Below are 22,494 nucleotides of genomic sequence, written 5' to 3'. Positions count from 1 at the left end.
AGAAGGTTCACCTCAATCAATTTGGACATTTTAAAGACACAAAATTATCAGAAAATCTGTCCACACAGACATTATATGCACAGATTGTGCACAGATTTTTTTGTAGGATCCATCACGGGTTCCACACAAATGATAAGGGTTCCCTTGAAAAATCATCTTAATACAATACTTATAGGCGTTGGATCCAATTATTTAACTTTATTTTACATTTAATGAACGGCTCGGATCATATGTGTGGGACCCGTGATGGGCCCCATAAAAAAATCTGTGCCCAATCTGTGCACTTTTGTCTGTGTGGGTAGACTGGTTCCAAAATTATGCACAACTGTACAAATGGGACAAGATTTGAGAAATATATGGACAAACTGTACAACAAAATAAACATTCCAACTTGGGTATTGAACTCCTATCAAAAAAAATAATAAATAAAAAAAATAGATGAGCTCTAAACAGAATCCAATTGGGGATGCGGTTTGATTCTATACGCGAGTGAGGGAAACATCATGCGCTACGAGACGCGTTCTTGGTGAATAAGGCGTAGGCATCGCTGTAAATGGCCACCAGATTCGCAAACGCAGCGATACAGATCATGAACACGGATAAGATCTTGTCCTTCTTGGTAGCTATCCCGTGGGGATCCCTGAAATTTTTGGCATACATAAGTCAGATGGTGAACTTCCAAACTGAACTTGCAAAAAGAGATCATAAAACAATCTCCAAAAATTGAGATCATGCGTAAACAGAAAGTGAAATTATGATTTTATGCAAATCAGAGTCCCCGAGAAGATGGAAACTTTACTTGACAATGGTTTTTCCTCAAATCGTTCACTTTTACTATTAATGCTCCGTTTGTATCAGGTAAACTTTACTTGAACAGTACTGATGAAAAATTCCAGAAAAAGGCAAAGCTATTCACCGTAGAGCAATTGCAGCAGGGAAAATGAACCCGAGACAAACTGCAGCAGTTGCTCCAGTGAACTGGAAAGCATCCCAAATGCTGGGGATAAAATTAGCACCCAAGTAAACAAGTGAAATAAGCCCTAGAGTGATCAATGCAAACCGGCTGTTATCAGACACTAAAGGCATTGCAGAGGGAAAAAAGAGGCCATCCACATTAAGGCGCAGTGGATGAAAGAGTATGGGGAAAACTAGCATGAGGTGGAGGGCATATGTGATTCGAACAAGGTCATTAAGCAATGAGCTATAAGGGATGCCAAGGTCGGTGTCAAAGTTGGCCAGTACATCATCTTGAGTTGAGTCGCCGAAAAGCAGGAATCCAAAGAAGCTTGTGAGTATGTAAACGGAAGAGCAAAGAGCCAGTGAGGTCTGTACGACAGATTGTATCCGCAAAGAGTCTTTGAGTTCATTGCCAATTGTGTGTACTGCAAAATTTCAGTATTTTCATTCGAATCAGTCACATGCACAGAATTGACCACCAATTATGGAAGTCTTTTTATGAAACCTTGTTCTGTTGATATGGCAGGAAAAATCTAAATAAAAGATGGGTACGGAAATAGGCGAAAAAAAGAAGAAACTATGGTTGTAAAATTTCAAAAGTCAAACATTGTCATTGAACTACTTCTGGTGAGTGAATTTTGCATGCTAAAATAACCTTGTTAAGGAACTTATACTACATGTATATTCCCTCCAGTATAATGAATGCTATAGTAGTAAGAACTTCAGGAACCTTTCCTTCAACTGGTATAAAGATCCAAGCTCAATAAACAACACAAAGTTACAGAACAATAGTAGTACCCAAGTAGTTCCCAATCATTGGGGGCATTGACGGGGATGACTAGAGGCAGACCTAACCTTGGCATTATATGCATAAAGTGGTTGCTCTCTGAAAGTTTCACCGCTGAAATAGCAGCCCCCAAATAGTTTCAAAAATCGAGGAATTCAAGGACATGTATAATGAGTTTTTGTGAAGATAATGATCGATGTCTAAAGTAGCAATGGAATGTGGAACAGCAGATTCCTTATTAATGGCGTTCATCAAATCAAGCGGATTGTTCTAAAAGAAACATTTTGTATTCTATTGAACTGATGGATTGTGGGGAAGGAACTGGAAAATTCATTAACTTAATATTATGGACTTCAGTTACATTCTTTAACAATTGAAGACTAATGAATTTTTACTGAATGCTCAAATTTTCTCTTCAACCAACTAATGGTGCAATGCTGTAGCATTCCAAGGAGGAAGAAAATAAGAGCACTAAAACGTAATAAAATTCTCAGAAAGTAAAAAACAAAGACATGGAGAAGCAGAAATTTCAGAAGTAATTACCACAACACAAAATCCTGCGCAACAGAGCCATGGCATCAAAAAATGCAGTGACCACCATACCATTCATCACCAGCATGAGAAAATAGCATTGAAACAGATCGATCCGCTTTTCTAAAAACTAGAATTCAGTAGATTACTAGATTGACTGTAATCACTTTCTACATTGCCATTGTAGTGTGAAGTCATGTATATCAGAGTTAATAAAGATTATTCCTAGATACTAGTCACATAAAAATTTGCCTATGACCGGTTTGCGACAAAAAACTTAGAATACTATAGCTACCCAATTTGATGAAATGTTCCATACTAAGCAGAAAAGTGCCTAATATGAAGTGTAGATATATTCATCGCCTATATAATTGACTTGCGTACCATTGAAGTGGCAGACATATGACATTACAAGCACAGGAACCACTGTAAAAAGTTTCCAAACTGAATGCATATCAGTAAAATCAGGAAGCAATCTAGGCATCCCAATACTTCCATTTGCCAACTTGACAACTGCGATTCCCGCAGCAGTAAGTAGAAAAACAAAAGCCAGTGCAACAGCTAAAGCAGATGTGAATCGCAATGTATCTGCATAAACCAAAAGAGCATGGCTTATTATGAAATTTTTTTTTAAAAAAAAATCACAGAATAAGCCGTCGGCCTAAATGAGAAACCTTCCAATAAAGTACAATCAGAGAAAAACAAAAGAACAGAGATGACCCACCGATGCGCTTAGAAAATGCCAAGGGAGCCAACACAGCAAGAGTTGTAACCAGAACAACAAAACCACGCCCAGTCCACCATTGTTCCCCAAACCAACCTTCCAAAATGCCAGCATGGTGAACCCCGCTGGAAGATGTCCCGGATAGCACATCACCTTCCCAAAACCAAAACAGCCATAAACCCATTAGAACATTTTCACAAGCACACAACTAACACCTATGTCATTATCGCATATTGTAATCATTGGACAGGATCTAATGCTAAGGAGATACATGCAACAAAAACTTGTAATGGACGTGTAAATCTAACATCCATCCTCCAACAACAAGCAAGAAAATTATCACATAACGCAAAGAGCTACTTTTAGTGAAGACCAATAAAACAAAATACCGTAAGTAAAATTGTCTACGTTATCGTGCACCTTTATTGATTGATTGACATTAAAATAGCAATATCCTTCTATTTTTGGTAGGCGAGTAATAAACAGTTTCAGGAATTATCTTGTGGCGAACCTATGTAAGTTGACAAGATCAATACGTAATCTTAATGCAAAAAAAGGAGTTCCTCAGAACTTTGGAGTGGTGGTCTCTCGCCTGATGAGTCCATCCCTGCATGTTGTTCAATACATTGCATATAATCTTTCTAAACAAACTACTGATTATAAACATATAGACAATACAGAACAGACTCATTAGTTCTACTAAATCTAAGACATTGTATGGATGCCTGAAATGCACAATATAAATCATGGTGGTAGTGCAACGGTCGTCACTCGGAGACAGGAAAAGTAGCCATGTAATTCCCAATTGATGAGTATATGAGGAGGATTGAAGACAGACCTAATTTTGGCAATATATGTGTGAGGTGGCTCTCATAAAGTTTTACCATTAGCTGCTCCCATAAACACATGCACAATACAACACGTTGAAACATATTTCACTTTCTCTCTATGGTTTTTTTTTTTTTTTGAAGACATTACCCATGAATAATCATGTAGACAATAAGCACACCAAGATTATTGATGATCACGCAAACTTGCAATCACCCATAAAACCACAACAACAATAGGACTTATAAGTCTAGTAAACCTAAGAAAATTATAGAAGGAAAATTCGAGAACAGCCCATTAGACTGTCAAGACTGAAACGTTGTATTGACATGTATGAAAGTGCATTGAAGAGTGTAAAAGTTGTATTGGAGTGAGTGCATTGAAGAGTGTAATAGGACCTTATACAAACACATAACATGCAACAATACGCATGGCATTTTGCTCTAAATAATCTGTTAAATCTTTTGAAGGCATTACCCATGATAATCATGTAGACAATAAGCACGCCAACATTATTGATGATCACACAAACTTGCAACAACTTCCTGCCACGATTCCCAAAAGCATCACCCATAACACCACCATAACAACCAGACCCACTAATCCTACTAAACCTCAGCAGCATTTCAATAGAAGCCTCTGTCAATACTGCAACAACCACTATAACAGTGACGCCGAGGCCGAGGCCCAGAACCCTCATGGCGGCCGGCATCGACATGATCCCGACGCCGATAATGGTGGTGGACAGGTTGAGAACCGCGCCGGAAAACGAAGCACCGTTGAAATCTTGTTCTTGGGTCGTTTCAAGATCGTCCCCTATCTTGTTGGGTGGCACCAGAGGGGCATTTTCGTCAATCAGGGGAGCGTCTTTGTGGTAATTTCTTGGTGGGTTTTGGGTGGTGTTGTGCTGGTTTGGTGATTTGATCTCCATTTTTCTTGGGTTCTGAAATGGGTTCTTGGGTTTCTGGGTGAGTTTCAAATTCTATATGTAGTTGTACGTGGAAGAATGATTATATCATGATTGATAAGAATGTTGGATTGTGATATGGATGAGAGGATTCATAATACGGAGTAGTATATATAGGGAACACTATGGATGAGATGAGGAATGAATATATTTATAGGTATTGGGAATTTGGGGGGTTAGATACTAGATGTAGATGTCAGCGTTCTTATCAGGATCGGAGGCTGAAGTCGTGACCAGTGATCGACTGTTGGAGAAGACGCTCATAGTATTTGGGTCCTATTGTTCAATAGCTTATATACTATTCGATTATGATTGTTGATTTCAGTTGTATCCCTTTTTTTTTGGAAGTCTGTTCTCTGAAAAGTTTTTCCGAAAATGTTCCCAAAAGTAAAATTAGTAGTTGAGATTCACTTGGATCAAATGAATTGCGGCTAACACTTTAGCAAGAGAGGGTGTTTGTTCCGCTTTGGTGGGGATTGCGGGATGGGATTGGAATACAATACAATATGGGGAAAAACTATAGTGTTTACCCTCCATTTAGAACATCCTAATTTTGGCATAACCGGACCATTACAAGCATAACCAAAATCAGTGATATGTATAACCAAGGACTTACAATGCATCAATATGATTTGCACTCCGTAATAGCATAAAAGATTAACATTCATCACTAACAGGCCTACAAATTTTGAATCAAAAGGAGGCATGACATTTCATTATAAAGAGGTATAATATTTCATCACACCGAATTGTTATATCTTACACCAATAGACATAACACCTGTATAAAATGCATACTATATGCAGTTTATGGTACAATATTTATCAAAATAAGCTATAACATGTAACCTTATGAGGCATAACATTCACCAAATACAGGTACAATATTTTTCAAAAGTGTGTATTGAAGCATTTTCCGTACAATATTCACAACCTACGTATTTCAATAAAAATACCAGCCTAGTGATAAGTTTTGGGGTCTCAAGACAAATCAAGATCAAGATCATGATAAAAAAAACAAAAAGATAATCAAGTTCCTTGTGTGGCTCTTATGTGACATGCATAGAGTCCATCATTATCCTACAATGCAAGCCGTCTATTTTTTATTATTAATAATATATTAATATAGATATGTCCGTCAACTATGCAAAAAAAAAACCTGATTGATCGAATTTTGATAAGGGCTTGATTGAGTCATTTCGTAATTAGGAGAAAATGACTATTTCTCTTATGACAATTATGCTTCGTTTAGGTGGATATTGATGTCTAGTCGAACTTATTTTTCATTTACATGTGGACGATGAACTCATTGAGGCCTAGAAAATGAACTCAAATTGTCAAGTGACACCATGGTAGATTCCATTTTGCATCACATGAAGATTAAGTGAAAGGATCCACACTCATGGGAATGAACGCCCTTGTTGACGACCCTTTACTGGGACAGCATCTAGGGCTCCTCGAACAATGTGATGCAATAGAAGGGGTGGGTTATGGATTTGTTTGATAAAGAATATATGGTTAGATAATGGCATCTCGTAAATAATACGTATATATAGCAGTTGGAAGGAGTTGGACTTCCTTCAATGAATTAATAGCTCGTTGATGAGACATCTGCAGTTTTCACAGTGTTTCTTCCAAGAACCCTAATAGATCTCCAAGGAACTCTAAAGCCTAGCTACATTTTTTTTTTTTTGGGCAAAAATAACATTTTATTAAGTGGAAGGAGGAAAGAAGATTCCAACCAAATATTGAAAAATACATCTAAAGGCACAAAATCCATTACACTTGATGGCTAAAAAAATTCAGATAAAGCAAATAAAGCCCATAACACTTGATGGTCTAAGATGCCCAAATATTACAATTAAACACAAAATAAAACCTAACACACCAAAGTAGTCTAGCTACTTTTATAGCCAAAGAATCCTTCCAAGCCAATTGTTGCTCAAACTGAATTCCTGGCGCTTCATGTCTTAAACTAACAAGAAAACTTCCAAAGCAAATCTTTAGGAAGTCCAAACAAAGTCCAAAATCGGCCGGAACATGTATTGTCCGTTTGGACAAATTTAACCACTGTTCGGACAAAAACAGAGGCTTCTGGGTTGAAATCGCAGATGGGCGTCTGGACGCGCAGTGCTCGCCAAATCGAGCCAAATCCCACAATTCTCCACTTCGGAGAGAGATCCAAATATTGTGCCAAAAACAATAGACCAAATCAATTTTCTCTGTCTCCACCTGAACTTCAAGCAAATGTTTATCCTTGTTAATATCAACCCTCCTTGCATGCTTCTCATATCTATACCCACATTTCTTCGTGTCTCTCAAAATCACTATTTGTATGCCCTACCTTAGACCCTGAAGGCCTGAATAATGGTGAAAATTATTCATCTTTTAAATCTTGAAGAGAAGAATAATCTTGTAAAACAAATTAACTTTATGAGACATCGATTATGTACCTTAACAAATCGTAATTTTTTGTAATAATGTGGACAATTCACTTTGAAAATCACATTTCCATCCATCTTAGAGAGCAATATATCGTTTCCTTTGTGTCAGTTGATATTAATCAATCCAATTTTTTTAGATGATCTTCCTTGTGGCATCTATGAATTGGAAAAAAACAGTTTGGATCAAACATGTCTGGTATGTACCTCACAAATGATGATTTGGAGGGGTGCGGAGAAAAGCGCGCGCGCACACACACAAAAGGGTTTGGATATGTGGCAAAACACAGGGGCTGAGGGAGGTAAGGGCCAGGTGAGTCACGTGCCCCTTGGATTTTTATCACCTGCTATTGTTTTTTTTTTTTTAAAGTATACCTACTCAAATGAAGAAAATCGAAAAGTGATCTTTGAAGGATCTATCTAATTGTGAGACTAATCAAATTTATGCGTTGGTGGGTGTCGGCTACACATAGGGCCATTGTGAGTTCCAGATGGTAAAAGCTACGTGCAAAGATGTAGTATTGTGATACCCCAATCCTTAGTCCCACATCAGTGGGTTAAGGGAATTTGTTGTGATATATAAGTGATCGCGAGCAATTATTGTATAATTTGAGGTTAGTCTTTTGAACTATGTGGTTAGGCTAAAAGTTAAGCAAGTCAGTTGGAACGGGTCGTTACAGGTGGTATCTTGCACCAACCAAAAGTGTGGGGTGAGTCCTGCGAGGAGGTCCCCATGAGAGCTTGACGTGCTTAAGCGGGTACTTGTCCCGCATCGCGCAATGAGGACGTTGTGATCCTAAATGGAAGAGAACGATCCTAAGTGGAGGAGATTAGGGTTGACGTCGAAGAAAAACCGAAAATCGTGAAATCGGTTCAGATTGAACTGATCCGTGCCTTTTGAATTTTGTCCGTGGATTAATCGTTCGGACACAGATTTGAAAATTAAAAAACCGTGAGATACGGATTAGGATTGGATTTTTATTTCAAAACTGTGGATTAACCGAATCAAACCGTGAGATATTTAAAAAATACAAATATGTGTGTGTGTAATATTTATAAATAATTATAATTCTACTACTTGTTACAAATTTTTTTAACAATTTTACATTGAATGCTTAATTTGTATGCAAGATTGGTTGCGTGCTACTCCATTGCCATTTGATGTGGAAGAGAATATTGAAGAAATGCAAGAGCTTGAATTAGGTAATATTTAATTTTATTGTGCTAATTGTATTTCACTTACATAGCTTAGTTAATTTTTGTGCAAGAGTTTCATTTTATTATGATCTAACTTAGCTTCATTCATATCATTGCAGCTCTACAAAATGTTTCTCTTAATCCAATTCAAGACTGATGGAATCTGGTTGCTGAAATAATGAAACCTGAATTGGAATGATGTAACACAATGGCTGTAACTATAATGTTGCAGTTTGTAGCTTATTGCAATGTAATGTTTTTCTTATTGCTGGTCACTTGAATTGGAAATTTGCCAATATGGACTGTAATGTTTCTCTTATTGCTTGTCACTTGAACTAGAAATTTGGAATAATATGTAATGCAGTAGTTGAAGTAATTTTGCGTTTTTAGTGTTTATAGAAGGAAATCCGTGGATAAAACCGGGACCGAAACGTGAGAATTTTGGATTAGGTTTGGATTGCATTTTCTTAAAACCGTGAGATACAGATTAGGATTGGATTCATACGAATCCGATCCGATCCGGACCGTGGACAACCCTAGAGGAGATTGTGAGATCCCAACTCTTAGTCCCACGTCGGTGGGTTAAGGGATCGAGTTTGTGTGGTATATAAGTTATTGCGAGCAGTTACTGTATAACTTGAGATTAACGTTTTGAGAGGGTCTTGGATGGTCAGACCGGTGTATCTAAAACTCTATTAGCTCTGTATTCTGTGTAATGAGTTAATGAATCTATCTTTTTGCCGTATCAAAAAAAAATATTCACGTTGTTAGGTCAAGAGTTAAACAGGTCAGCTGGAGCGGATCGTTACAAATATTCATAGAAAAAGAAGGAGAAAAAAGTCGCAAAGTTGAACATCTTTTACAATTTATGTTATTAATTTATATTCTGTAATTTATGTTCTTGTTGTAAATTAGTAAATTCCTAAATTTGTGATTTGCAGAAAATAAGAAATTCCGTTACTGTTTTTTCGCACTGTTTTCCTACATGATTTGCCCTATTCTTCTTTTCTAGCGACTGGAGGAAGAAGATGGACTACTAACTCTACAAATTCTTCACACTTTCAGATGCCGAAATTTCTGAAAAACATCACAATTATCTCATGTCCCGTAACATGTGGGAAAAGGACGTCGTAAGTCGTAACTAACATAATTACTATAAGAAAATACACTTGCAATGGAGTGGCGTTAACAAAAAAAAAGGAGTGACAAAATCATTTTTCAAATCTAAATGGAAATCTACAATGTACTATATTTCCTTGTCTTGCTTCAAAAAAAAAAAAAAAAAGAATTCATTCCCCTGTCAAGAGAAAACGTACGTGGCAAGTGAAGTTCTAATTAAAGGAAGGGAAATACATTTCCCTGCCGTGTAGAGCTCTAATCTCAAGGGAAATAAAGCCGTGTAGAGCAAATAATGATCTTGATTTGTTATCAAAATGATTTTTGCGGGGATTGTTCTCAATTCAGTAAAATTTCCATTAAATTGGATTTCTCTAGGGTTTTTCGCCTATTTATTCAGAGACAGAGACCTGAAGAGGATTTCAAGTGCAATCCAAATACATAGCCAAAAGACATGGAGAAAGCTAAGTTCAGCTTCACTTTTGTAATGGTGGTAGTACTGGTCATTGCATCAGGTCTCTCTCTCTCTCTCTCTCTCTCTCTCTCTCTCTCTCTGTGTGTTGGAGTTCGGGCCCACAAAAAAAAAATGGTTCTGTTATAGTTCGCGAGATAATCTGAACCACCGGCTACCGTATTTATAATTGAAAGTTTCCATATATACGCGTGTGTGTGGCATTTCGTAATGGGCGGCTGAATGCTATATAAACACTCATTGTATCCACTCGGATAATGGTTGTTGCTTTTTATTTTTGAAGATTATAAGACAAAATATTCCATTCACCAACAGTGGGAAATCTTAAAATCTTGTGTTGAACGAGAAATGTTATCTATTTGTGAGTTGAATTTGTGTTCGATACAAGTGTCAACCATTTTTGTGGTAGAATTTGGAATAATTGAGAACATACTCCCTCCGTTCCATTTTGTCTGCTCATGTTTCCGTTGAGAGGCTGTCCCAGAATGTTTGCTTTATTTCTAAAAATAATCACAAAAATAGGTCAAAACTTTCAATTTTACCCCTCAAGTATGAATTGATATAAATACTAAAGTTCAATTGTGGATATTTGAACTTCTGACTCTGCCTCCTTACAAAGTTAGAGTTCTCGTAACAAACAAACAAATTGGGACGGATTGAGTAATTGTTTTTATTTTGGTGCTTATTTAAAGTCCGTATATCTCACATGTATAACATTTTTTGAATTTTTTTTTTAAGGAGGTATGTTGTCAGGAGTCAAGGGAGGGAGACCGCCACCGCGCCTGCCACAATGCCACAACAATAACGACTGTCTTCCAATTTGCAGTGGCTGTGGATTTTGTGTTTGCTTGGATAACGTATGCTGCAGTGGCTGTGCACTTGATCATTCCAGTACCTCTGGACCTAATAAAACAGGAATGCCAAATAAAGTTGCATCTCCTTGATATTTCTATTTTGTTTTTGAGAACAAGGAACATCAAGTAAATATAGATGCATATAAATAATAGATGCTGGAATTGTTATCCGCTTATTTTGTCGCTACGTAATCTTATGCGCTAAGGGATAGAGGAAGCTGGGTTTCCGAGTGAATGGAAGGATATATACTTGAGTGATCGTGCTTGATCGTACGATGTTTTACTTCTCTTCTTTTATTGTGTTTCTATTGTTTTAGATTGTTATAAATTCAATATGATATGATGTCCTCTTGATGCTAGAAAAAAAATCTACTTTCACATTTGATGTGATTTATATCGTGTCTGTCTGGTCGATCAATGTCAACTTTTAGTCTGAAATACTATGAGATGCTCAGTTATTTGTCTTTTCTATGTTCATGAAAAAATCATTTAGTTATTGACTTTTGACCATTAAATTACTCTTTTCAGTGTTTTAGGCAAATTTAAGTTTGTTATTTTTCAGTTTTCCTTGAATTTAGTAAGGTTTTGATTAAACAAAAATACCAAATTGTTCAACACAATTTAGGGATTAGCAAACGCAACCAAACACAAAAGGTAATGTACAAAAATATACATCAATTAATATCACTCCAACCCGTCATTGGTGAAGCTCCGGAATCCACAAACTTGCTAAAAAATGATTGGTTTAAACTGATCAGGTGTGATCAATCTTACTAGTCTAAGAATTAGGAATTCATTTTCCAACTCGTCCTAAATGAGCGTTATGGCAAAGAACGAACAAAAAGAAAACAGAAAGAAAATAGAAATTTATCCAATAATAACAAATTGTGCCTCCACTTTGACATCTGATCCAAGTAGTAAGCAATCAGCCAAAAGCAACCAAATAATTCTCTAGTAAATCAGGTGTCAACTTGAATTACGTAATACACAATTTTTTTTTTTTTTGAGAACCAACAAGTTACATGACCCAAGGTCTCTTATATTGAGAGAGCGAGAGAGACTGAGAGAGAGGGCGAAATCGATCGATAGATAGAGGGAGAGAGAGATGGCTCGATGTTCCACTTGGGTGTGTGCAATTCTCTTTGTGATGGCGTTAGCGTCTGGAACGACTCTGTTGTTTGGAAGCATCATCGGCGACTACTCATCTGACAGCAAGACTCACTTCTGTCCCTCGTTGGGTCTCGTTGCGTTTTCTTTTGTTGCTGCACTACTCCTTTGATTTTTTATTCCCGTTTCTATCCTATACCATTTTCTGGTTGGTTAGGAGTTACTTGTTCTCTGTTGGACTTCTATACAAGATCAGCATTAGTTTCTTGTTCTCTGGGCCGTCCATACTCGGCAATGGATGACTTAAATTGTATCTCTATCGAACAAATCTCGGCTGTCCGTTGTTGTTCTGCTGAGATGCAATCTGAGCTGTTCGTTGACAAGCATGGACAACCCATATTGGCCCAACACGCATGTTGTTCCAGATGGACAGCACGCACTCTAAGTTCTTTTTCTATCAACTAGCTTGCATTTCTATCATGTTCCAAAAAAAAAAAAAGGCCCGAAACAAAAACAACAAAAAAAACCCCCTAAAAGGTCCGAAAAGCAAAAAAAACGAAAACCAAGAAACTGAAGAAAAAAACTAGAAAACAAATTAAATTGAAGAAAAACCCAATAGAAACAGCTGCAGTGTTGGAACCACTAATTTACTCGTGAACGTGACTTGCAGGAAGATGGATCGAATCAAATCTTCAAGTTGGAGATTAACGTCCTTTCGTCCTTCTGCAGCCGACGCCACAAGGTGCCCCACTACTAGCGATGCCACAAAATTCCCCCACTGCTGTTGCTGAAGGACCCATAGATCCATCTCCATGGTTGATCGGACCAAGAGCCAAAAACCATAGCTAGTTCAGATTTGGACCCTCGAGTCAAAAAATAATGGGATGAGAGGAAGAACTGCTCTCTCTAAATAGGAGTTGAGTTTTGTTCACCCTCCACTTAAGATGATGAACATATCCTCCTTCCTATTGATTGAAATGATGTGGACTCCACCACAAAATAATGTCATACTTACCAAAAAGTGTATTGCATGGTAAGCATGACATCATCACTTTATGGTGGGGTCCACATCATTTCAACCAATGAGAGAGAGGGTAATATTCACCATCTTTTAAAAAGGGTGAACAAAATTGCACTCTCTAAATAGAGAGTCTCGACCTTCTCACAATCATGAAGGTAAGAGGGACGAGAAGAGAGAGAACATCTAGAGCATTTGGGAGGATTGAAATAAAAGAACGGTCTTGCTATTGTCAGCCCACTGGGCTGACGATAAACACACTAAAAGACAAGAAAAATACGTATTTCTGTGTATTTTTTATATCCTTTAATACACATTCACACCCCTACTATCGTCAGCCCATTTGGCTGATTTTAGAATTTTTTATAAAATAATGTTCTCCCAACCAAAAAATTAAAAATAAATAACAGGTACCAAACATGTACTGCTTGCCTGGTTAAACTACGTAGTTTTTTTTTTTTTGTTAGTTTTTTAAGGGATCAAAACGATGTAGTTTTGCCTCATGGTGTGGTGTCCCTTTTTTGCCCAAAACGGTGTCGTTTTGGGCGCATGGCAGTGCCTTCTTGGGTTGATCGCGAGCTCTCTTGAACTTAATTTAAATATGAGAATTTTTTGAATTTTTTTCGCATCTTTGGTTTTGTGCCAAACTTTTGTGGGTTATTGACTTGTCTCGACGAAAGGAATCGAAAAAATAATTTTTTTTCTTTTACCCAAATATTTTGAAAAATAACTACTTTTTAAGAAAAGAAGGTTTTTTTTTTCTTTTTGATAATAGCAACATCAGTGAGGGCAAGAATATACTACTCCGTAGTAAAGAGTATATCTCGTTCGGCTAAATAAGTCAACTGACTTATTTTTTTGTTTTTATTCAAAAAAATTTCGTATTTATTAGTTTTTAGTTAATTTTTTTGAGGATTATTGCATCGTCATCACGATAAAAATCTAAAAAGTAAAAAATTATATCAAAATCTAATTTTTTTAAATAAAAACAAAAAAATACAAAAAAAAATTGAATAAGAATTTAAAAAAAAAATCAATTGGTCTATTTAGCCAAACGAATACGTCCAAGTTTCTCAAATTTCCAAAAAATATTACACTTGTTCAAGGAATAATTGCCATGTAAGTAGGGTCAAGTCAACCCTATATACCTCATCCCATGCCAGTGGCCTTTTGTTGACCAAAAATACTAAGGACACGTACATTTATACACATATCTTGCACATACATTTTTATGGGGTCCATTTTGGATTTCACCAATATGATCTGAATCGCTCATTATTTTTAAAATAATTTTTTAAGAGTTTTTGTAAAAAATCAACTCGATAGGATATCGGTAAGAGTTTTTTCAGAAAATCACAGTGTGAATCAGACTGTTTCACCCTATGATTTCTGAAAAAGCCGTTACCGATATTCTATCAAGTTGATTTTTTACCTGATCTCTTAAAAAATTATTTTAAAAATAATAAGCGGTTTGGATCATATAGGTGGAACCCAAGATGGATCCCATAAAAATGTATGTGCAAGATATGTGTAAAAGTGTACGCGAAAGTAGCATGACTGTTGACCAACAACACCCAGAGTCCGATCATTTCTGTTCACAGTCACAGACTCCGTTTAGAGAGAGAGAGAGAGAGAGGAGAACCCAGCTCTTGTTTTCTGTTTGGTTGCTCAGAAGACTGAAATGGGTATTTCTGAATTGGTGCGTTCTATTGATTGGGAGCATGAATCATACCCAGAATATCAACATTTCGCAGTCCTTCCCTTCTTTGCTCTGTTCTTCCCAACTGTTCGTTTCTTTCTCGACAGATTTGTATTTGAGGTACTAACACATCTAATTATACTCCATCCCAGGCTCCAGTTGTTTCCAATAATGTATCTTTTGGTTGTCAACGTTTTGTACTGATATCATTCACTTGCTCTTGCATTCTGATTTCATTGGGATGTTGGTGATACTATTTCCAAGCTGAAGTTATCTTTATTTGAGACTATGAATTGAGTGTTAGGTTCATCTGCTGTGGTCTAGTTCTTGTTTGCAACATCCTTCTGTCAGGCGGATGAATCCAACTCGGAACCTGGCTCCCTTGCTTTGCTCCCATCAAGAAAAGAAAGGAGTGTTTTTCCAACTAGGATAAAACCTCTCAAGCGTACGACTCCCAAAAGAAACAAGAGAAGAGTTACCAAGCAAGTGAACATATTAATTACTTGATGGGAGAAGCTTATATGATAAGAAACTTGAACTACAATGCTTCATATCAACAAGACACAAGAAAAAAAACGATTAATCAAATTTTCTCTCATACTTGGTATAAACACTACCTTTACTTATGTTTGGGATAAAAACTTGTCATATTTACACCAATACTTAACTGCCTGTCGTTGGGCGATGCCTTCATTTCTATGAAAACCCCACCAGGGTCACCTAAACGAGGAACTTCTAAGGAACTTCAATGATTGGTTTGGGAACTTCTATTCTAAATAATCCAACGAGAAGCTTATATGATCCTCCCTCCACTCCCCTGCCCCAGTTTTGGGCAACTAAGGTCTAGCTTGGTTTTTGTTTTCAATTGAAATGTATACATAATTGGAAAGGGGTTGCTAAGCACAAGGGTTCCCAATAAGGCACTGGTATAGTGGTATTAACTAAAGCTTGAAACTGTGTTTACATGGGCTGCAAAGGGAAGATGCAAGAAGGGGAAACAAACTTTTTAGTTTTTTGAAGCCAGTTACTGCCGGGCCGGCCTTACAGTGCTAGTTATTTCACTAAGGGACTATCTTTGAAAGAACGAGTTCTAAAGTTAAGATTTCGCACCAAGACTATGGGTTTGATATAAAGAAGGGAATTTACCTTTGTTATGGATAATTAGGGTGAAAAGTGTCATGTTTGGAGAATGCTTTTAGTTAACCCCTATCATCTGCTTAGTTTGTATCCATTTGGATAATAATTTATGTCTAGTTTTGACAGTATAAATGCTTTTATGGAATTTTGTTGCTGAATCGTGATATAATGGTATGGAACTTTACTTAGGATAAGGCATGTAGCGGCTATAAATCTTCGTTGCATCTAGCTTCCTTTTTTGGGTGCTCCAAGATCAGGGCTTGCCGTGGTGAAGTCCAGTTACTTAATCCTTGCGTAGAAGTCAAGTATTATGCCAAATACTAGGTCAAAAAAGAATTTTGAATCCTGAAACCCTGTGAAGATTTACTTGTCTGAGAATCTTGATTTGCCCAGAATCTATTTTCCTACATGCCATCAATTTCTATTTTCTGTCAAAAAGTTATTCTACGAAAGAAAAAATGCATGCTCTATCATGGTTATTTGTCAACTAACAAGTTTCAATCGTATGACAGTTGCATATGCTTTCTGGGATAGAATGGTTTGATGAACTGGTGATGAAAATAATAACACCGCTATATTGCAATATAGCCTATCTTGTTCTACCTACTTAGTACGGATCCAGAGAAACCTTTTATTGGTATACCATAGAACTCCTGTTGCATTCCTGCTGCATTTGTCTATCTTTTACGATTAGGAAACGTAATCAAGCCTGCTCTAAGCAGTGGGCATCATGTTTCACCTCCCAGATTCTCTCCCTTCCTCTAGCTCTATTGCTCAGTTCATAATGGATGTACATGTTGCAGAAAGTAGGTATACGATTGATATTTGGGAAAGGACAGCAGACGATAGCTGTTGAGACATATGAGAAAAAAAAGAAGATACGGAAGTTTAAAGAGTCGGCATGGAAATGTGTGTATTACCTTTCAGCAGAGCTTCTGGTGCTGTCTGTGACTTATGACGAGCCATGGTTCACTAACACAAGCTATTTCTGGGTGGGGCCTGGAAAACAGGCCTGGCCTGACCAGAAAATTAAGTACGATTTTGAACTTGTATTCATTTACAATTGTTCATTCAAGCAGCCGTAATTGCTGTTGTCTGTCATTGATTTTGTCCAGGTTGCTATGTTTACTGACTTTTTTTGTGGAATATGCAGGTTGAAATTGAAAGCAGTATACATGTACGCCGCTGGATTCTATACATACTCCATATTTGCTTTAATTTTCTGGGAAACAAGGCGCTCTGACTTTTGGGTGTCAATGACCCATCACATTGCAACTCTCATTCTAATTTTGCTTTCTTACATATTGAGGTATGTTTATATATTAATATTACAGTGTGTTTGCATAGATTAGAGCGTCAAATCGAATGAAAAATCCAAGCGACAACAAATTTCATGCATTTGCTCATGGTCAGGGTAAAATATCATTTGGATATGTAGTCCCACAAAATGTAGGATATAAAAGTACCTTGAACACTGAGGTATTAATAATCCCGTCACTATAAGTACCATTAGAATACTCGACCTATCGGTCTATATATATCTCCACCATTAGTCCAACGACTCCAAACAAACAAACTGGGCCTATAACCACAAAGGCATCAGTCGCCAAAAGCTAGCTTGTACCTACGAAAAGATTGAACAATCATATTTATACTTGTAAGCCACACATCTTATGGGCCTTATACTGATTTTTCTTTTTTACAATGGCTGCAATACAAGCCTTACCTGAGGTTTCGGATATGTTTTTCCTATGAATGCAAAAGCTAGTATTTCCGAAGACCTTTGTGTGTAGCTCCCATTGCACAAAAGAGGAATCGGATCAGACTAGTGACTAATGAACATGGGAATTTACTTGTTTCCGGTGTCTTCTGCAGGTTTGCTCGTGTTGGCTCGGTTATTTTAGCTCTTCATGATGCTACTGATGTATTTCTGGAAGTAGGGAAGATGTCTAAATACCGTGGGGCGGAAACTCTAGCTAGTGTTTCGTTTGTTCTTTTTGCTTTGTCTTTTACCCTACTTCGCGTCATTTACTATCCATTCTGGGTGCTCTGGAGTACCAGGTGAGCACGTGATGCATACTGTAATCATTAGTAATTTCTCTAGTTCTTATGTCTAGTATGATTAGGTTAAATTTAAAACCATAACTCGTGCCTTTCATCAAATTTAAATCTTGATAACCACAATGTATCAGCAAGGCTGAACTACTGCAGAGCCCAATCTTGTTTTCCATCAAATTCAAAATCTACTGCATTAGAAGGGAGAAACTATCAAAGGAAGCGATCATGATATATGTAAATATAGTTAGCTTAGTTTAGTTTTCATGTATTCTATTATGTTCATCATTCTTGAATTCACCATGGAGCCTATTTTAATTTGTGGTACTCTTTATTATTCCTCATCCAGGCATTAACTGTAACATTAGATCCGTATGGGCTATGAGCATGGATACAAACACGGACCCAGGACACGGGATTAGGTGAAAGTAAGAGGTGCAAAAGATAGGTGGATACTCTTTAAAATCAATTTTTTCTGTTAAGTAGGAGGTGCAAAAGATAGGTGGATACTCTTTGTACTGTTAAGTAGTCATCCTTTCGGTCGTAGTATTGTTTGGCTTCTCTTTAAAATCAAAATTTTCTGTCTTTTGACCTCAGCAATCTCCTAGTCTTTAGGTGAAACCGTGAAAGTATGAAGTGCAAAAGATAGGTGGATACTCTTCAACTTTTCACCAACATTTTGAGGAGCGTGAATCTGGTTTTCTGTAACGACTCTCTCAATCAACCCGAAAGATAGATTCTTTAACACGCCATCTCTTTTGAATTGTTACGTATTTCCGTCCGTGACTAGTTCCTACATGCTATTCTCTTTTAACTTCACAGTACTTGAACTTTTATGATGATTGCAAGAATACTAAGAAAGTATGTAAATCACTGTTTTCTGTCAATTTTTGTGCGAGGAGGTTAGTGTTCTACTATTCGAAATGTCTTTTTATACGAGTTTTTATAATATCTGTTGTTCTCTCCACATGGCAGTTATGAAGTTCTCCTGACCTTAGACAAGGAAAAGCACAAGGAGGATGTATCAATTTACTATTACGTGTTCAATTCTCTTCTTTATTGCTTGCTTGTTCTTCACATTTATTGGTGGGTGTTGATGTGTCGAATGCTCGTCGAACAAATACAAGCAAGAGGCCAACTTGGGGAGGATGTTCGATCTGGTAAGTGAATATAGCCTAGACTTTCAAACTTTTTCTTGAAAACGACTTTTTTTCCCGGCAACGGTACTTTTCATTGAACGCCCAAACAAAAGAACACAAAACTCATCCTCAAAGGAAATCCTACACTACTAGGTCATGCAAGACCAAAGAGCAGAAACAAAACAAGACTTGAAACAAACAAATGGCCCGAAGGACACAAAATCCTATCTATGTACAGCAATTACAGAAGAGGAGATTCAAGGACTCCATGGTGGCATGGTGGATATTCCATAGCTTGAAAATCCTGGATATTACACAGAGAGAGAGAGAGAGAGAGAGAGAGAGAGAATCCTGGATATTACACACACACACAGAGAGAGAGAGAGAGAGAGAGAGAGAGAGAGAGAGAGAGAGAGAGAGAGAGAGAGAGAGAGAGACACACACACACACACACACACACTTCTTAAAGCTATTCCCCTTTGACTGCTCAATGAACCAATCCACTTCATTACTCCAATTCATAGGGTTCCTGGCTATTTGGCTCCTCCTCAACGGCTAGAATAGGGACATTCAAAAAATAGATGGTTATGACTTTCCACACTACCATGGGTATACAAGACGCATGTTGCATCAGGAATTATACCCCATGTCAACATCCTGTCTTTAGTACTTAATTTTTGTAGAATAGCCAACCAAAGAATAAAAGCCCACCTAGGAGTGTACTTGTTGAACCAAACCACATCACACCACTCCTGCCTAGGGTAGACCTCCCTGATAGCAAACCAAGCTGATTTCATACTGAAGATACCATGTTTGGAAGGAACCCATGTCATTGAATCCTCTGCATTCACATCAGGGGGGAAAGTAGCTGTGGTTAGAGCTTTAATCTCCTGCGTTTCTATTTCGATCTCTCCCTAGGCCATTTCCAGCAACAATTGTGAATTAGAGAAGAGACTTTGGCATTGAGAGACTGACCAATATTAGTGCAGATTCTGTCCCCATACTTTTATAAAGAGGTCCAATCGGGTGCCAGTTATCCGACCAAGCAAAGGTGGATGTACCATTTCCCACATTGTATAAGATAAGAGGTTAGCAGGCAGGGTCATGTGACATAAGGCCAGGTGGAGGTGGACGTGCCATTATGGCACAATGAGTTCGATTTCCATTACAACATGTTCAAATTAGAGGGATTCATTATGAGAACAAGAGGAAAAAGTTCAAAGAAAACATGATCTCCAATTATTTTTGTGCTTTGTAATTTTGTATCTGATACGCCCATCAAAAAAAGTCCATATCTGCTTCAAACTGGGTGTATCTTTTCTGTATTTTACAATTCCTGAGGTGATATTAGCTGTTATAAAGGCATTACAAAAAAGACGCATAGGTGTAAGAGTCATTACATGAAGAAATAAGGTCTTGGGGAGCCAATTGGCAATTGGGTTTGCTTAGAATAATAGAAAATAACCTCAAAAAAAATGATGTGCCAAGAAGTACACATCCTTTTTGTAGAATGTTGAAGTTATCTTCACAAGTCATGGTAGTAATTTGGATCGCGAGATAATGTAGACGTAGACTTACCTAAGGTAAAGTAGTCAATAAAGAAGAGGGTGGGGTTTGGGACATGATGTGGAGCCACCTCGACGTTCTTTCTTACACACGGTTAGTCTATTCCCCGCCCCACTTGATGAAGTTGGTTTGTTTTGCTAGCACTGTCACAATGCATCCTACTCATTCAATACGCACGAGAGAGACGTGTCATTGTGAAATCGGGAGTCAGACATGTTGTTTTAGCTACTTATGAAACAAGTATAGATCAGCACAGTCCTAGGTTTCGAGATGTTATGGAGAACGAAGTTTTTTGTTCTATACTGCCAAAACCAAAGTGGCCTAGATAAAATTTTGGGTACTCCAAATGTGACGACTGATCGAATCTGGCTGGAGTAGTAATGGTAAAGTTGCCCGCGCACGCGTGTCTTTCCCAGTGTGTCATGTTACATGTTGGCTTCAGGCTTCAGCTGAATATCAGCACAGCCAGTACCTCTCCGTCCTGCTAGGTGCCGGTTTTACCCCTATGAATTTAAAGGAAGGTTGAGGTGGATTTTTGTTGTGTTCATTTTTGCATGTGTTGGTGGAATTGGAACTGTCAAATACCCCATCGTGAACCTCATTATTTCCTTCTTTTTTTGTGAGCTGTAATTGGATGTTTTTAACTTGTGCAGACTCTGAAGGTGAAGACGAACACGAAGATTGATCACTATAGTAATTTGCAGTTATGGCTTGATATGCGTGAAGGTACCGTGAAGTCTATAAGAAGGCATTTTCGGCATTAGTATTATTCATCGTCACCACACTAACTAAGAATCACAGCTATGTCTATTAGCCTCATGTATCCATGCCGGACACCTACAGACAGGGGCGGAGCTATGTTGGCGCCCCAGCGGTGCTCCCCGAGTTTTAAAATTTTTATTTTGTATATACCTGATTTTGAATATTATTGAGAATTATTCGTGTATAGATAATTATAATCTTAATAATTTTGGTTTGATTTGATAAAAAATCGGTTATTTTATATTCTCATTTCTCAATTTCTTTCATAAATAAAAAATAAGTACGTGACTGTTGAAGTAGCCGAAAGAAAAAAACAAAATGATTGGTATATTTTAACTGCATTAAGGTAGAATTATTTCAATGTACAAATAAAATGTATTGGAAAGCAAAAACTTTATTATATAACAAATATACGTTCTGATAAAAAAATGTCTATCAAGCCGGCCCCCTCGGGTCAAAATCCTAACTTCACTACTGCCTATGGATACGGATCATTATGTGTCTTAATTTTCTGCTTCATATTTGTTTACATACGTTGAGGAGATACTGGAGACAAATGTGGACATATTAACGGGTTTTTTTTTTCTTTCCATAGGATATACATCAACGGGGGTTAACGGAGTGTTAGAATGTTAATCAACAGAAGGTTCAGAGGCTATCCATAGCCCTGAATCCCAAACCTGCTCCCCGTGGGACTCGAACTCAGGTCACAACTGAGAAGAGAAATGAGACAACCAACTTGACAAGCTTGGTTTCTCTGTTAACAGTTCAAAGTGCAATTTTTGTAAGTTGAGATGGGTCAAAATATTACTCCCTCCGTCCCTTTTTAAGTGTCCTGCTTCGTAACTCCAACTTATTAAGAAAACATCATCATTACACCTTTTACATCAACTTTTACCTCTATTTTCCCAACTTACCCTCTATGGAAACATCATTATTACACTTTTCATCACTAACTTTTCAAAATGGAATCTACTTTTAGGGGCAAAATGGGAAATGTATCAACTTTTACCTACTAACTTTACAAAATGGACAGCCCAAAATGAAATATTGGACATTAAAAAAGGGACGAAGGGAGTATATGAATACTTAGTTCTTCAATGCTACTTGTTTAATGACTTTGCTAATATTTGACAAA

General features: G+C 37.4%; 2 protein-coding genes across 4 annotated transcripts; one reads left to right on the top strand and one right to left on the bottom strand.

Annotated features, from left to right (window-relative positions):
* Positions 1-310: 310 nt before the first annotated feature.
* Positions 311-5,120, bottom strand: LOC131310514 (amino acid transporter AVT6A-like). 3 transcript variants are annotated; one of them, XM_058337572.1, is made up of 6 exons: positions 4,305-5,118; positions 3,000-3,152; positions 2,660-2,863; positions 1,243-1,382; positions 917-997; positions 318-640 (listed from the first exon to the last, which is right to left on the bottom strand). In XM_058337572.1, the coding sequence occupies exons 1-6, from the start codon at positions 4,756-4,758 to the stop codon at positions 509-511; spliced, it is 1,164 nt and encodes a 387-aa protein (XP_058193555.1). In that variant the 5' UTR covers positions 4,759-5,118; the 3' UTR covers positions 318-508. The 3 variants fall into 3 exon arrangements, with proteins under 3 accessions (XP_058193553.1, XP_058193554.1, XP_058193555.1); XM_058337570.1 differs by having other exon boundaries at positions 311-640; positions 917-1,382; positions 4,305-5,114; XM_058337571.1 differs by lacking the exon at positions 2,660-2,863 and having other exon boundaries at positions 317-640; positions 917-1,382; positions 4,305-5,120.
* Positions 5,121-14,560: 9,440 nt separating this feature from the next.
* LOC131310512 (ceramide synthase 1 LOH3-like) lies at positions 14,561-21,654 on the top strand. The gene is made up of 6 exons (XM_058337568.1): positions 14,561-14,817; positions 16,638-16,867; positions 16,988-17,143; positions 17,710-17,895; positions 18,865-19,049; positions 21,248-21,654. Exons 1-6 carry the CDS (start codon positions 14,680-14,682, stop codon positions 21,277-21,279), a joined length of 927 nt encoding a protein of 308 aa, XP_058193551.1. The 5' UTR covers positions 14,561-14,679; the 3' UTR covers positions 21,280-21,654.
* The last annotated feature ends 840 nt before the right edge of the window (positions 21,655-22,494 follow it).

The sequence above is a fragment of the Rhododendron vialii genome, chromosome 12a (assembly GCF_030253575.1).
Source record: "Rhododendron vialii isolate Sample 1 chromosome 12a, ASM3025357v1".
Lineage (NCBI taxonomy): Eukaryota > Viridiplantae > Streptophyta > Magnoliopsida > Ericales > Ericaceae > Rhododendron > Rhododendron vialii.
The sequence above is the reverse complement of the archived record's forward strand: the minus strand, read 5'-3'. Positions and strand labels throughout refer to the sequence as shown.

Coding starts and splice junctions, on each gene's coding strand:
- LOC131310514 (XM_058337570.1), bottom strand. CDS start 4,758: ATGGAGATCAAATCACCAAACCAGCACAACACCACCCAAAACCCACCA. Junction 3,153..4,304: donor TGTCTACATGATTATCATGG/GTAATGCCTTCA, acceptor GGTTTTGGGAAG/GTGATGTGCTATCCGGGACA. Junction 1,383..2,659: donor ATATGTCTGCCACTTCAATG/GTACGCAAGTCA, acceptor GAAATTTTGCAG/TACACACAATTGGCAATGAA.
- LOC131310512 (XM_058337568.1), top strand. CDS start 14,680: ATGGGTATTTCTGAATTGGTGCGTTCTATTGATTGGGAGCATGAATCA. Junction 16,868..16,987: donor TGGCCTGACCAGAAAATTAA/GTACGATTTTGA, acceptor TGGAATATGCAG/GTTGAAATTGAAAGCAGTAT. Junction 17,896..18,864: donor TGGGTGCTCTGGAGTACCAG/GTGAGCACGTGA, acceptor TCCACATGGCAG/TTATGAAGTTCTCCTGACCT.